Genomic DNA, 13,518 nt, shown 5'->3' with positions numbered 1-13,518 from the left:
TATAGTCCCAGCTACTCAGGAGGCTGAGGCAGGAGAAATGCCGAGGTTGCAGTGAGCTGAGATCATGCCATTGCACTCCAGTCTTGTGACAGAGCAAGACTCCATCTCAAAAAAAAAGAGAAAAAGATACAGAAAAAAGGCTTTCCTCTTAAAGATAATACAATATAATAAATAAAATAAGACATTCATTTTAAGAACTAAAGGGATGGGGTACCTAAAAATTTTCACCTTCAGGAAGTACACTATTTAGTGACCAAGGGAACAGCCAGTCCCTTCATAAACCAGCTATGTTTCTGATAATTTCTTTTGGAAGTGACTTTTGTGAGGGAAATGTTCTTAATAAGCCTCATAAGTAGACACTATGAAGTAGGGGAAACTTATCACATAGGTCTTTTAAAATATATTCCTCTTCGAGGGCAGTAACTTTGCATACTTCTAGCTGTGGGCAGAGCTGAGAAGCCCAAGTGTCAAATATGATTCTGTATGAAGAAAGCAGAGACTTAATGCTGTATTTATATATACAATGCAGAATCCATTTACAACTCAGAAAGAATATATAGTAATGAGTGACCTGAGTGGTATAAGTATCTTAGGATTCTTGAATATTTTGCTTAGAAAAAAGCTTTTACAATTATCTGTCCTGTCCATTTTCATTTTAAAGCCAAAGAAGCAAGATTCAAGGTTTAATGACTTGAATAAAGTTTCATGGTTAATGCTGGTAGAGCTGGTACTTGAACTAGATGAATCTTAAATGTTCTAAGAGTACAGACGATCTCTTTGTAACATTTTTTTCCCTAGAAATTTTCCCTTTTAAAAAATTGTGCAATATCTTATGCATATAAGACTAATGAAATATTTATGCACAGGTATAGAGTAATAATGAAATCAAATAGCCTATAATTGTTTAACCACTATTCAGGTTAAGAAATAAAATATTGATAGCACTTCACAAGTCTCCTAGGAATAGTTCTTCAGTTACACCTTGACCCTTTCATCTTCCCAGTGGTAAATATGATCTTACTTTTGAGAAAATAATTCTTTCCTGTTTTAAAAGTTTTTAACCACCTATATGTATATCTTTTAACAATAAAGTTTAGTTTTTCATGCTTTTGAACCATACTGTATCTGTTCGTTTGTAATACATTGTGTTTGTGATATTTATATGTGTTTATATAAATGTCCATTTTCATTGCTATATTAAGCATTCTTATTAGATGGACTTTGGAGTTATTAATAAGGCTGCTATGAACATATGTCTTATATTGTGTATATTCAAGAGTTTCTTGAGGTCGTACTGAGGTATGGAATGTCTGGATCTTAGGGTATGTACATCTTCAACTTTACTAATTAATTCCAGACTGAGATATTCTAGTCTGCTCTGAGAGAGCTGTTTGCTTCCTGTTCACCCTTATTCCGAAGCTATAACCCTTCAGGATCCTAGCCCAAAGCCTGGGCTGATTTCAAAGTCCTCACTTGATAGGCCCCTAGACTCCAACTCTGATTTTCTACTGTTTTAATCTGTCAAAAGCACTGCTCAGCCTCTCGGTCCTCTCTTTTGGATATAAATTGCTCCAGGCAAAAGTGTCCCAAAAACATATTTTGTCTTCCTGGTCTCCATCTTCTTGTGGGCCTTTACCTCGTAATAACACACAGTTTTGTTAGCTCTTTGATGCTTTTAAGAACTTTAAAATATTTTCTCCAGCTTTCTATTGGTTGTCTTCAGGGGGAAGAGTTTGTTCTGAATTTGCCTCATCTGTGTTTTCCAAAAGCAAAAATTTGAACCTACTGAGCTTTTAATTATTATATTTTAAAATACTTAATCTGCTTCCTTTACAAAGCTACGTGCTCAATTTTTATAGTTTCCTATACCTTATAAATATTTTTGAGCTCATCTTTTATTCTTGTTCCTTGTATCTTGCTTCCTTGTATGCTTGATAATTTTTAAATGTGAGCAGGCAAGGCGTGGTGGCTCATGCCTGCAATTCCAACACTTCGGGAGGCCGAGGTGGGCAGATCACTTAAGGTCAGGAGTTTGAACTCAGCCTGACCTACATGGTGAAACCCTGTCTCTACTAAAAATACAAAAAGTGGCCAGGTATGGTGGTGTGCACCTGTAGTCCCAGCTACTTGGAGGTTGAGGCAGGAGAATCAGTTGAACCTGGGAGCCAGAGGTCATAGTGAGCTGAGATTGCACCACTGCATTTCAGCCTGGGTGACGGAGTGAAACTCCGTCTAAAAAAAAAAAAATTAACATGAGCTATTCACTTTCTTTGGAAAATTACTTATGGATTATCTTTGAGGCCCAGGATGAAAATGTATTTCTCTATAGAGGATTGCATTTGCTTCTGCAGGTAACTTGATTCAGGGTTGGAGGTGGGAGGGAGTTGTGTCCTCCCAGTACTGGGCCATTGACTTAAATTGTAGTCATGGGTTGGGGTTTTAGGGACACCCAGGTAATATAATTTGGGGTAGTTAATATGTGTTCTTTCCTCAGTCCCAAGATAACTCTCCTTGGGGTTAAAAGTGAGGGATAGGGTCCCAGCTTAATGGGAAGAGAGTTTCCTATTCGACTGTCTATGTTGGTTGCTTTGTCTTAACATTCCTTGGCCAAGTGAAGTCCAGAAACTGGAGCTGAAGCTTGCATGGTTCAGTACCTGCCCTCAAACCAAAAGCAATTTTAGTTCTCCTTTTGCCCGTCAGTTTATTCTTTCACTTAGATTTTGGCCTGTTAATAAAGCCTTAGTATCTTGCTGATCTGTCCATATGTTTAAAATAAACAAGTACCTGGTTTTTTTTTTTGTTGTTCATTTTGAATTCAGGGTTTTAGTTCTTTTCAATACAGAGTTGATCTTTATATACCTGGAAGATATATTATTGGGTGCAGCAGTATTAGTTTATGTCTTAACACGGAATATCATAAAAGGCTTTTGATTACCATTGACTTCTGGAATTTCATTGAAAGTGAGTGGCCTGTGGCTGTGGCTTATACCTTGTAATACCAGCCCTTTGGGAGGCTGAGCTGGGAGGATCCCTTGAGGCCAGGTGTTTAAGACCAGCATGGGCCACATAGCAAGAGCCTGTCTCTGAAGAACACAAAAATGTTCTTAAAATTAGCCAGGCGTTGTGCTTTGCACCTGTAGTCCCAGCTACTTGGGAGGCTGAGGTGGGAGGATCACTTGAGCCCTGGAGTTTGAGGCTGCAGTGAGCTGTGATTGTGTACCAGCCTGGGCAACAGAGTGAGAAACCATCTCTAATGAAAGAAAAGAAGGAAGAGGCAGAAGGAGGGAGGGAAGAAGGGAGGGGAAAAAAAAAGAAAGTGAGAGATTATTTGTGAGTTACTGAATTTGCCCTTCCTGTGAACTCTTTGAGCCCTTCATTAAGAAAAAGAAAGCATCTTATTATACAGCTTTTATTTCACCAAATAATTTTAAAAATTTTGTTTGCTGCGTAGATACAGTTATTGTTATGTCACCTTTTGTCCTCTGGTTGTTTTTGTGTTTAATGAAGCCCAGTGTTAATAGGGTAATCAGGCTGCTCTTTTTGAGTAGCAAAGTGTAATGAAGACTTTTTGTTCCTTGGTTTTTATATAGAAAAAGTATCAAACTCAGAAAAACTTAGAAAAACAGTAATATGATAAGAATCTGTATAACCTTCACCTAAATTCACCGGTTGTTAACAACTTAACATTTTCTAACTTATGTTCTCTCCCTTACCCTTATCCTTGTTCCCATCTGGTACAGTGAACTTTTGAAATTGCTGAGTCATTTAAAAGTAGGTTGTAGCCGGTCGTGGTGTCTCACGCCTGTAATCCCAGCACTTCGGGAGGCCGAGGCGGGTGAATCACGAGGTCAAGAGATCGAGACCATCCTGGTCAACATGGTGAAACCCCGTCTCTACTAAAAATACAAAAAATCAGCTGGGCATGGTGACGCGTGCCTGTAATCCCAGCTACTCAGGAGGCTGAGGCAGGAGAATTGCCTGAACCCAGGAGGCGGAGGTTGTGGTGAGCCGAGATTGCACCATTGCACTCCAGCCTGGGTAACAAGAGCGAAACTCCGTCTCAAAAAAAAAAAAAAAAAAAAAAGTAGGTTGTAGACTTACCACTCTTATACTTCAGCAAATATCTCCTTAAAAGAAGAGCATTTCCTTGTATAGCTTTAAATTCTATTATTCTCCAGCAATTTAACATTGGTACAATAAAATTATATACTCCACAATCTGTATTTAAATTTTTCCATTTATCCACAAAAATGTCCTTTATAGCTGTTTAACCCCGGGGGGGGGGGGATCTAGTCCAGGATTATGTATTACATTTGCTTGTTGTGTCCCTGTGTCATTTAATCTAGAGCATGGCTTGGCAAACTTTTTTAAAGGACCAGATAGTAAGTATTTTAGGTTTTGTGGATAATGTAGTTCTATTGCAACTCCTCTACTTTGTCATTATAGCTAGAAAGCAGCCATAGAAATTATGTAAACAAATGAGTGTGGCTATATCCAGTAAAACTTTAGTTAGACTCCTGTTCTAAAATAGCTCTCCCTCTTTTTTTTTTTTTTTTGTTTGTTTGTTTGTTTGTTTGTTTTTGAAACAAAGTCTTGCTGGAGTGCAATGGCAAGATCTCAGCTCACAACTTCCACCTGCCGATTCAAGCAGTTCTGCCTCAGCCTTCCAAGTAGCTGAGATTACAGGCATGCACCGGATAATTTTTGTATTTTCAGTAGAGACAGGATTTCACCATGTTGGCCAGACTGGTCCCGAACTCTTGATCTCTGGTGATCCACCCACCTTGACCTCCCAAAGTGCTGAGATTACAGGCATAAGCCACTGCTCCTGGCCCTCTTTTTTGTTTTTAACGACACTATTTAATGACATTTTGAAGAATCAGGTTGATATTTTAGCAGAATGTCTTTGATAGGGATTTTTTTTAAAAGTTTCTCCATTCACGCCTATAATCCCAGCACTTTGGGAGGCAGAGTTGGGTGGATCACAAGGTCAGGAGTTCCAAACTGCCTGGTCAAGATGCTAAAACCTCATCTCTATTAAAAATACAAAATTAGCTGAGCATGGTGGCAGGCATCTGTAATCCCCGCTACTCAGGAGGCTGAGGCAGGGAATCGTTTGAACCCTGGAGGTGGCGGTTGCAGTAAGCCAAGACTGCGCCACTGCACTCCAGCCTGGGTGACAGAGGGAGACTCTGCCTCCAAAAAAAAAAGTTTCTCTATTAGTTTTTAAAGATTACAGATGTCCATGGAATCTTAAGGGTTATTACCTCAGTAGAAATGGGAATCTAGTTTTAAAAAAAGATGCAGTTGAGTATAAAATCTTTCTTACTGTTTCCATCTGCCTCTGCCTCCCTCCGGGACTCCTTCCCTCCATTCCTCCCTGATTATTGTGTATGTAATATTATTGCCTAGGTATTGGGCAATAAACTTACAGGTTGAACACAGTGGTTCATGCCTATAATCCTAGTACATGGGGAGGCTGAGGATGGAGGAGTACTTGAAGCCAGGAGTTTGAGAACAGCCTGGGCAACAAAGTGAGATCCTGTCACTATAAAAAACCAAACCAAACCAAACCCCAGAAAACAAAATTAGCTGGGAATGGTGGCATACTGTGGCCCTAGCTACTTGGGAGGCTGAGGTGAGAGGGTCACTTGAGCCCAGGAGTTTGAGGCTGCAGTGAGCTATGATTGCACCACTGCCCTTCAACCTAAGTGCCAGAGTGAGACTCCATCTAATACATAGATACATACATACATACATACGTACATAATCAACTTCCAGATTGCTAATTCTTTGATGTTCTCTTCAAATGTCAGGATTTTTACCTATATGCTCTTTCACAAAAATGTTTTTATATTCATAAATGTGAATAAAGAATTCAAGAGGACTTGAATACTGAAAGGTAGTAAAAATAATTTAGGGACTTGAAAAGGCATTTACAGTTTGGCCGAATATATAAAGCTAAAATGTCTTTATGTTGGAGACGTAAAAGTAAAAACAGTTCTGGTTGGGTGTGGTGGCTCACATCTGTAATCTCACCACTTTGGGAGGCTAAGGTGGGAGCATAGCTTGAGCCCAGGAGTTTGAAACCAGCCTGGGCAACACAGTGAGATCCTTTCTTTACAAAAAAATTTAAAAATTAGCTGGGCATGGTGGTGCACACCTGTCCCAGCTACTTGGGTGTCTGAAGTGAGAGGATCTCTTGAGCTTGAGAGGTAGAGGCTGCCATGAGCCATGATCTGCCACTGCCTACCTGCCAGGGTAACACAGCGACTCCGTGTCTCAAAAGGTGAGAACAAGAAAACCCTAATTCTTTGACAAAAGTAAGTTCGCTGTTGTTAGCATTGTGTAAGATTTAAATTGAGACATAAATAATTTTAATAGATTGAATGCAAAGCTATCCTTATGGAGAAAGTTTAACTATGATTAAAATTATATCCATGCAAAACTATGTGTGGTTTTTTTTTTGTTTTGTTTTGTTTTTTGGTTATTCCATTCTCTTTCTTGGTTCAGTGAGTAGCATAGTTTACTGGAATTAAAGAATTTCATATTTTTAGTGCTTGAATTTCTTTCAGATAACTGTCTGAACATCTATGGTGATTGGGTGCTATCCTACCATTTTTCATTTTGACAGAGACAATGTTTTTCTTCATATTGTGTCTTTATCATAATTTGCTCCTGGTTTGACCCTTTGTGCTCTATAAAACAAGTCTATTTCTTTTCATGCATATTTGTTAAATAAAGATGGAAATGATACTCTAGTGGAGGTTTTCATTTCTTGGCTAAATATTCTCAGAGTCTTTCCTCACATTGCAGCTCTACCATAAATAGCTAGTCTGATCTTGGCGAGTTACTTAATCTGTGCTTGGTTTCCTTATCTTTAAAATAAGAATGCTGGTACGTGGCTCAAATTTATTGTGAGGATTGAGTTATTACATTTAAAATACAACATTTGTGTGGCATGTAGTACACATTCAGTAAATGTTAGACACTGCAGTTGACCCTTGAACAACACAGGGGTTGGGCATAGACCTCCTGCATAGTTGAAAATCCACACATAACTTTTGACTCCCCTAAAACCTTCTAATAGCCTACTGTTGACCCAGAAGCTTTACCATATAACATAAACAGTTGATTAACACCAATGTTGTCTGTTACATGTATTTTATACTGTATTCTTGCAACAAAGTAAGCTAGAGAATAGAAAATGTTACTAAGGAAATCATAATGAAGGGAAAATATATTTACTGTTCATTAAGTGAAAGTGGACCAACCTAAAAGTCTTCACCTCTTTGTCATCACATTGAGTAGGCTTGAGGGAGTTCAAACTGTGTTGTGTTGTTCAAGGAACAATTGTATTGTTATTTCATCTTACATTGTTTCTCATCTGTCTCGTCTATTCATGAACCTGTTTGTCTTTGTTAAAGCATAGCTGAATGCAGTGGCAGCTGTGATCTGATCAGCCTAGAAGGAGTAGTACAGTCATTACTTCCTCCATTAATATGGGTCAAAGTTGGAATTAATTTTTAAACATTCATTGTGGAAAATTTAAAACATGCAAAAAGGTAGACAGACTAGTATGATGGACCCTCATGTAGCCATCCTCCATCCCCAGCAACACAACCAGTCCAGCCCTATTTGTACTTCATTCAGTTCCTCCATGATATAATTGTGCTCCTCTGTTATACCTAGACTTCATGCCTGATTTATCTTGATAATTACTAAAGCTTTTAGGATAGTGCCTTGTTTTCTTAGTAGATAACTGTTGAATTAATGAAAAATGAATCTCACCTTGGATTCATGCCTGGATCAGCTTCTATAGTTTGCTTGTGTAGGTGGATGAGCAGGATTGAAAATAGATTCATCTATATTTACTAGATGTCACTCCAGTTTTATTTAAATAATTTTTTATCTGCTCATGGAGATATATATATATATATATATATATATATATATATATATATATATATATATATATATGGTAATCTTACTGGTGCAGTCTCTGAGTATGCTGGGAAATAATTCCAATTATCTGGGATAAAAGACTTGAATTTACTGTTTTCTTAGAGTCTTTATTATTCTGAGCTTGAAGAATTTACCAGTGTTTATCATAGGACTTCCAATCTAATAATCATTTTGTCTTAACTAGATGGAAGCAGAACTGAAGAACTGTACTTTATTTGCCATCTTTGTTGGCATTATTTTTTAAGTCAGATTTGTTATGGAATAATTTATATACTGTAAAATTGTTGTAATTTGTTGGCTTCAAATTAGAGGCCTTTCTTCCCAGTGTCCTTTTGCTCCAAACATAACAAAAAGACAGCTGCCATTGTAACTGACTGTAGCACTTTTTTCAGACTTGTTTTTTCATAACTCTGTTTTTACTTGTGCCTTTTTAGTTGTTACTGTGCCTATAGCATTTACTGAAGTTTTAATAAATTCATAGTTGTTTTTAAAGTGATACTGAAGTGTGTTACTCCTGCTTAAAACAGGGATAGAGACAATATAATAAGCCGTTGGTTGTGTTCAGCTAGTGGGATAGGAATTCTGAAGGTGAAGTATGACAGTTAAGAGTATTATATAGAGAGGATAGCTTCTAGCACTCAGATCACTACCATCACCCTAAAATTGAGTCTTTGTGAGCCTGCTTAGTAGAAACAGCCAGCTGAGACAGGATTTGTACACTCCATACACTTCAAAGCAAAAGGAGGCTTAGTGAAAGTGAGTTTAGACTTACCCTCTAATTTATCCAATAGTGACTTTGTACAGCCCTGCTTTTCCCACTCATAGTTCTAGTTTTAAATGAAATATCTTTAGCTGGAGAGGAGTCTTACCTTTCAGTGTTAGCAGTTTTACCTTAATTATTAAAAATTTCTTCGAGGCTTAGTTGACAAGGACTTGAAAACCAGAATAAGATTTGTTTTAGAGAGGAGGCTGAGAAAACTGTACTGATAGAGAACATCATGTTACCATGACACCATGGCCTGTGAACCTCAAAATTGCAGTATTTTGCCTTTGATACTTCTGCTAGTTTGCTTACTTCTGAACTTTAAAGATTCAGAGAATATCTATTCATTTATTCATTCAGAAAATATTTATTGAGTATCTATGCTGGGGAGTGTGTTGCTTACTGGCTAAACAAAACAATGAACAAAACAGATGAACTTGCCATTATGTAATTTACGGTCTAGTAGGAAACAAAATGAAAGTGATTCGAAGCCATAAAGAAAAATTGTGCTTTACTTATGCTTCAAGGACTTCACCACTTATTTTAAAGTGAACTTGGAGTGACTGTTTTTTTTAGTTGTTTTGCAAAATGTATTTGAGCATTCAGAGCTTTGAGTTTAACGTGTTTTTCTATGTGTATTGATAATGTGAAATTAAACAGAGAGGCAGGACAATTTAAACAAGGAGAATATTAATTTCAATAGATGTACTACAGTGAGATTTCAGGATAATGACATGTAATGTATTTGTGTAGGTAAAACTATGTGTTAGCTGTACCAAATGGACCTTTGCAAACAGGAAAGTAAAAATATCTTTATGGTCTTTCTTTAAATGATTAATACTAAAGAATTGAACGTTTGTCTTTATCTTTCATGCAGAAGAAAAAAATAACAGATTTGTTGATGGAAAAGTAAATCTTTAAAGTCGGAGGGAGGGTATAATAGAGCAAATGGAAACCATGAGACTAAGATCACGTTGGAATTATGTGACTGTGTTATGTGTCTGGGCGAGAAAACATGCCTCAAATTCCTTTTTCCAACATAGTACAACAAAGTGGCTGAATTTATTGATCCCTCCTAGTGTTAAGATTTTATCATTGTAATTTTTTTTTAATCTAGCAGTTTCTTAATGACTTAGATTGTTGGAAAGTCAAAATGCTTTTTTTGTTGTACTTGTTCAGGTTCAAGAATTAAAAACTTAAGATGGGGGAAGAAGGCTTGGCTTTCTCTAACTGTTATTTTCTGTAGGTACTTCGTAACTCAGGAAGACCTCATTTATTCCCAGTAATATGTTTTACTAAACTCTTTCAGGTAACTCTTAAAAGACTGTGTGACTTAATAGTAGATCATGGCTTGAACTCAGTTTTTATTTCTTGTTGTTACTGGAAATTTTTTGTGAGATATTTTTCTTTGTCTCTGTAGTTATCAGAGACTATTACAGACGATTGCTGTACTCGAGGCTCAGCGTTCTCAAGCAGTCCAAGACCTTGAAAGTTTAGGCAGACACCAGAGAGAAGCACTAAAAAATCCCATTGGATTTGTGGAAAAACTCCAGAAGAAGGTATGCATTGAACACTTTTTAAGATTTACTAAAATCTGTGCGGGAATAGCTTAAGAGAATTTGGTTTATTCTTTTTTGTGGGTATATGCTTTTTAAAATGTTTAAGTTTTTTCTTCTATAATTGGCCACACAGCTTAAGGCAAGATACCAACTTCTTCCACCTCCACCAGGCATGCAATAAACTATATCCAAATGAAAGTAGCTGGAAGCTTTTATTGGGTATTTGTATGGAACTTGTACAATTCCTTAGCCGTATTTTTCGAGCTTTTCCTGTTACCTTCCCCTTCTTTGAGTATTTTTCCTCCTCTGTTTCAGGACTTCAGGATTAGTAAGCTAAAAGAAAAAATACTTCAGAATTAATTAACTACTTTTGTTTCTTTTGCACACTAGTACTTTTGTACATATTGAGAGAAAAAGCAATAGTGATAAAAGCAAAATCAATTTTACATGTCTTTAGCGTTATGATAGCCAAGTCTATGAGGAAGAAATATAAATTTTGCTTAATTTATAAATGCCGTTTTTAAATGTGAAAATTATCCATAATTTTGTTGTTCTTAAAAGTTTCATGTCTAACACTTAACCACTTAAAAGGGATACAGGTTTTTATTGTGAGTTTCTTGATATGTAAATATGGAGATGATCTTGATGTGCATTTGTGTTGTAATAGGGACTCACTAAATTGTTCATTAGGTTTGAGACTTGTGATATTAAATCAGCATTCTGTGAAAAGATTAAAACTGAAAAATGATGAAAAAGAATCCTCTTCTTAAAAAAGAAATGAAGCCTTATCTTGTATGACAAATCTAGTATCTTTGTGAGTTACCTGTTTTTAGTGAGTTAAAAAAGTAGTCCAGGTGTTAGGAGAGCAGTCCTGGGGACTTTATTTCACTAGATGTGTTAACTTATTATTTGAATTTTTCTAGCTATATTATTATAGTTGGTAAACATTTCTTTCTCTACATGCATTTAGAAAACATTGAATGTTATAATAGATGTAGAGGCTATATGTTGATTTGTTAAAACTTCTAAGGTTTTTAAAATTTTGGTGTACCTTCTGTGTTAAAATGAGGCCCCTTTAAGTGTTTATTGATTCTGCGTTGCTGTTATTAAATATTTGCTGGTACAAAAGATTTAAGACTTATAATGGTTATTTACAGTCGATTCAACTAAAACAGATGGTGTTAGTAAAGTAAATACTAATGAAAAATGTATTAACCTTAATCTCATTTCATTTACTTTCCCGAGTAGGCAAAAAGATGCAGTTAGGCATATTTACTGGATTTGTATGCATTTGATAATTTGCTGATTCTTCATTTTCAGGTTTAGTCTAGAACGGACTTTCTTTTCCTTGTTTTTTCTTCTTTTTCTTTTTGAGATGGAGTCTCACTCAGTGATCCGAGCTGGAGTGCAGTGGTCTGATCTTTGCTCACTGCAACCTCTGCTCCCTGTGTTCAAGCAATTCTTTTGCCTCAGCCTCCTGAGTATCTGGGACTGCAAGTCCACTGCACCATGCCTGGCTAATTTTTGCATTTTTAGTAGAGACGTGGTTTCACCATGTTGGCCAGGTTGGTCTGGAACTCCTGACTTTAGGTGATCTGCACGCCTCGGACTACCAAAGTGCCGAGATAACAGGCGTGAGCCACCGTGCCTGGCCTAGAATGGAATTTCTTTTCACTTTATTTCAGAAATAAACATGTAATGTTGACCATCTTTAGAGTTTTTTATAAAAATACACAAATATATTAAAGCCACATACTTTATTAACCATGAAGTTATCAGTGTCTGGGAATATTTTTTAAAGAAAAAAATTACCATGAAAGTCCTGTGTTCTTTGGAAAAAATTTTTTCTACTAGATTTAATTTAAAAGGTTGATTCTTCTATTGTTCTGTGTTTCCTCATGCAAACTCAGCTTGCCTATTTTATTTAGGTTTGTCATATTAGTTATATTGTTGACAGGTAATATGTTTGTTTTAGTGGACACATAAAAAAATTCCTCCTAGTTCACATTAATGAAACTGATGATATATATTGGTATTTGGAATACAGAGAACAATTATGGCTCATTAGTTTTATTTAATACTACTGTCATTATTTTAAAAGACACTTCTCTCCATCTAGAAGCAGTACTTAGGTTTTGCCAAATTCATTTCTTCTTCACTTATTGTTTTTAGCATTTAATATTTAGACAGTATTAATTAACTTTATTGTCTGTTGGATTTAAATATGAATAGAAATACTCCATTGATTATTTGGATTTGGAGTCATCTGAAAATTTGACTGTGGTTGATTATTTCTTCAGTTAAATTTAGACTTTTACTTTATTTTATCTCCCCTGTCTCCAGGCTGACATAGGGCTTCCATATCCACAGAGAGTTGTTCAATTGCCTGAGATTGTATGGGACCAATATACCCATAGCCTTGGGAACTTTGAAAGAGAATTTAAAAATCGTAAAAGACATACTAGAAGAGTTAAGCTAGTTTTTGATAAAGGTAAGAAATCCTATGATAAGAATTTAAGTAGAAAAATATCTGGCAGTGTTTTGCTTTAACGGTTCTGTATGTGGTCTTATTTTTCAGTAGGTTTACCTGCTAGACCAAAAAGTCCTTTAGATCCTAAGAAGGATGGAGAGTCCCTTTCATATTCTGTGTTGCCTTTGAGTGATGGTCCAGAAGGCTCAAGCAGTCGTCCTCAGGTAAGCAGTATGAAATATTGGAGTAGGAAAATTTGAATTTTAGGCAAAACATTTTAATATTTTGCTGGTTTGTATTCTTAAAATTAAAAAGTCTTTCACTGGAAGATATAGGGGACATGAACTTTGAAATTAAGAGAAACAGGTTGGCGTCTTAACTTACTAGCTGTGAACCTTTAGACATCTTGTGTTGAAGTCTCTAAGCTGCAGTTTCCTCTTATATAAAATGTATGTTGTAGGGTTGTTGTGAGGATTAAGTAGGTAGTACATGCAGTGTGCCTAGTACAGTATCCAATACATAGTATTTACTGTAAACACAGTAGCTCCTTTGTGTATGGTGACATGTGACCAGGATTTGAGTCCTGGCCTTGCCACTCTTAGTTAGATGAACCTCAGTAGACATGTTACTTTTCAATTCTGAACCCACATTTCCTTTTCCTTAAAAAAAAAAAAAAATGAAGTTGCAGTACTATCATGTATTCCACAGGATTGCTGAAGGTATGAAACCAAACGAAATAAAATGATGTGAAGACATTTTGT

General features: G+C 36.3%; 1 protein-coding gene across 11 annotated transcripts in view; it reads left to right on the top strand.

The window, feature by feature from the left end:
• ZZZ3 (zinc finger ZZ-type containing 3) overlaps positions 1–13,518 on the top strand; it is a 124,116-nt gene that overhangs the window by 95,425 nt on the left and 15,173 nt on the right. For 10 of the 11 annotated variants that reach the window (XM_074381037.1, XM_074381030.1, XM_074381038.1 and 7 more), the window contains 3 exons: positions 10,149–10,287; positions 12,631–12,778; positions 12,866–12,981. In XM_074381037.1, coding sequence (XP_074237138.1) covers positions 10,149–10,287; positions 12,631–12,778; positions 12,866–12,981 — 403 coding nt within the window. The remainder of the gene's footprint in view (positions 1–10,148; positions 10,288–12,630; positions 12,779–12,865; positions 12,982–13,518) is intronic. The other variant, XM_074381036.1, reaches the window with a different exon arrangement.

This window comes from Saimiri boliviensis, chromosome 11, assembly GCF_048565385.1.
Source record: "Saimiri boliviensis isolate mSaiBol1 chromosome 11, mSaiBol1.pri, whole genome shotgun sequence".
Lineage (NCBI taxonomy): Eukaryota > Metazoa > Chordata > Mammalia > Primates > Cebidae > Saimiri > Saimiri boliviensis.
This window is presented reverse-complemented; position numbering and strand designations above follow the sequence as displayed.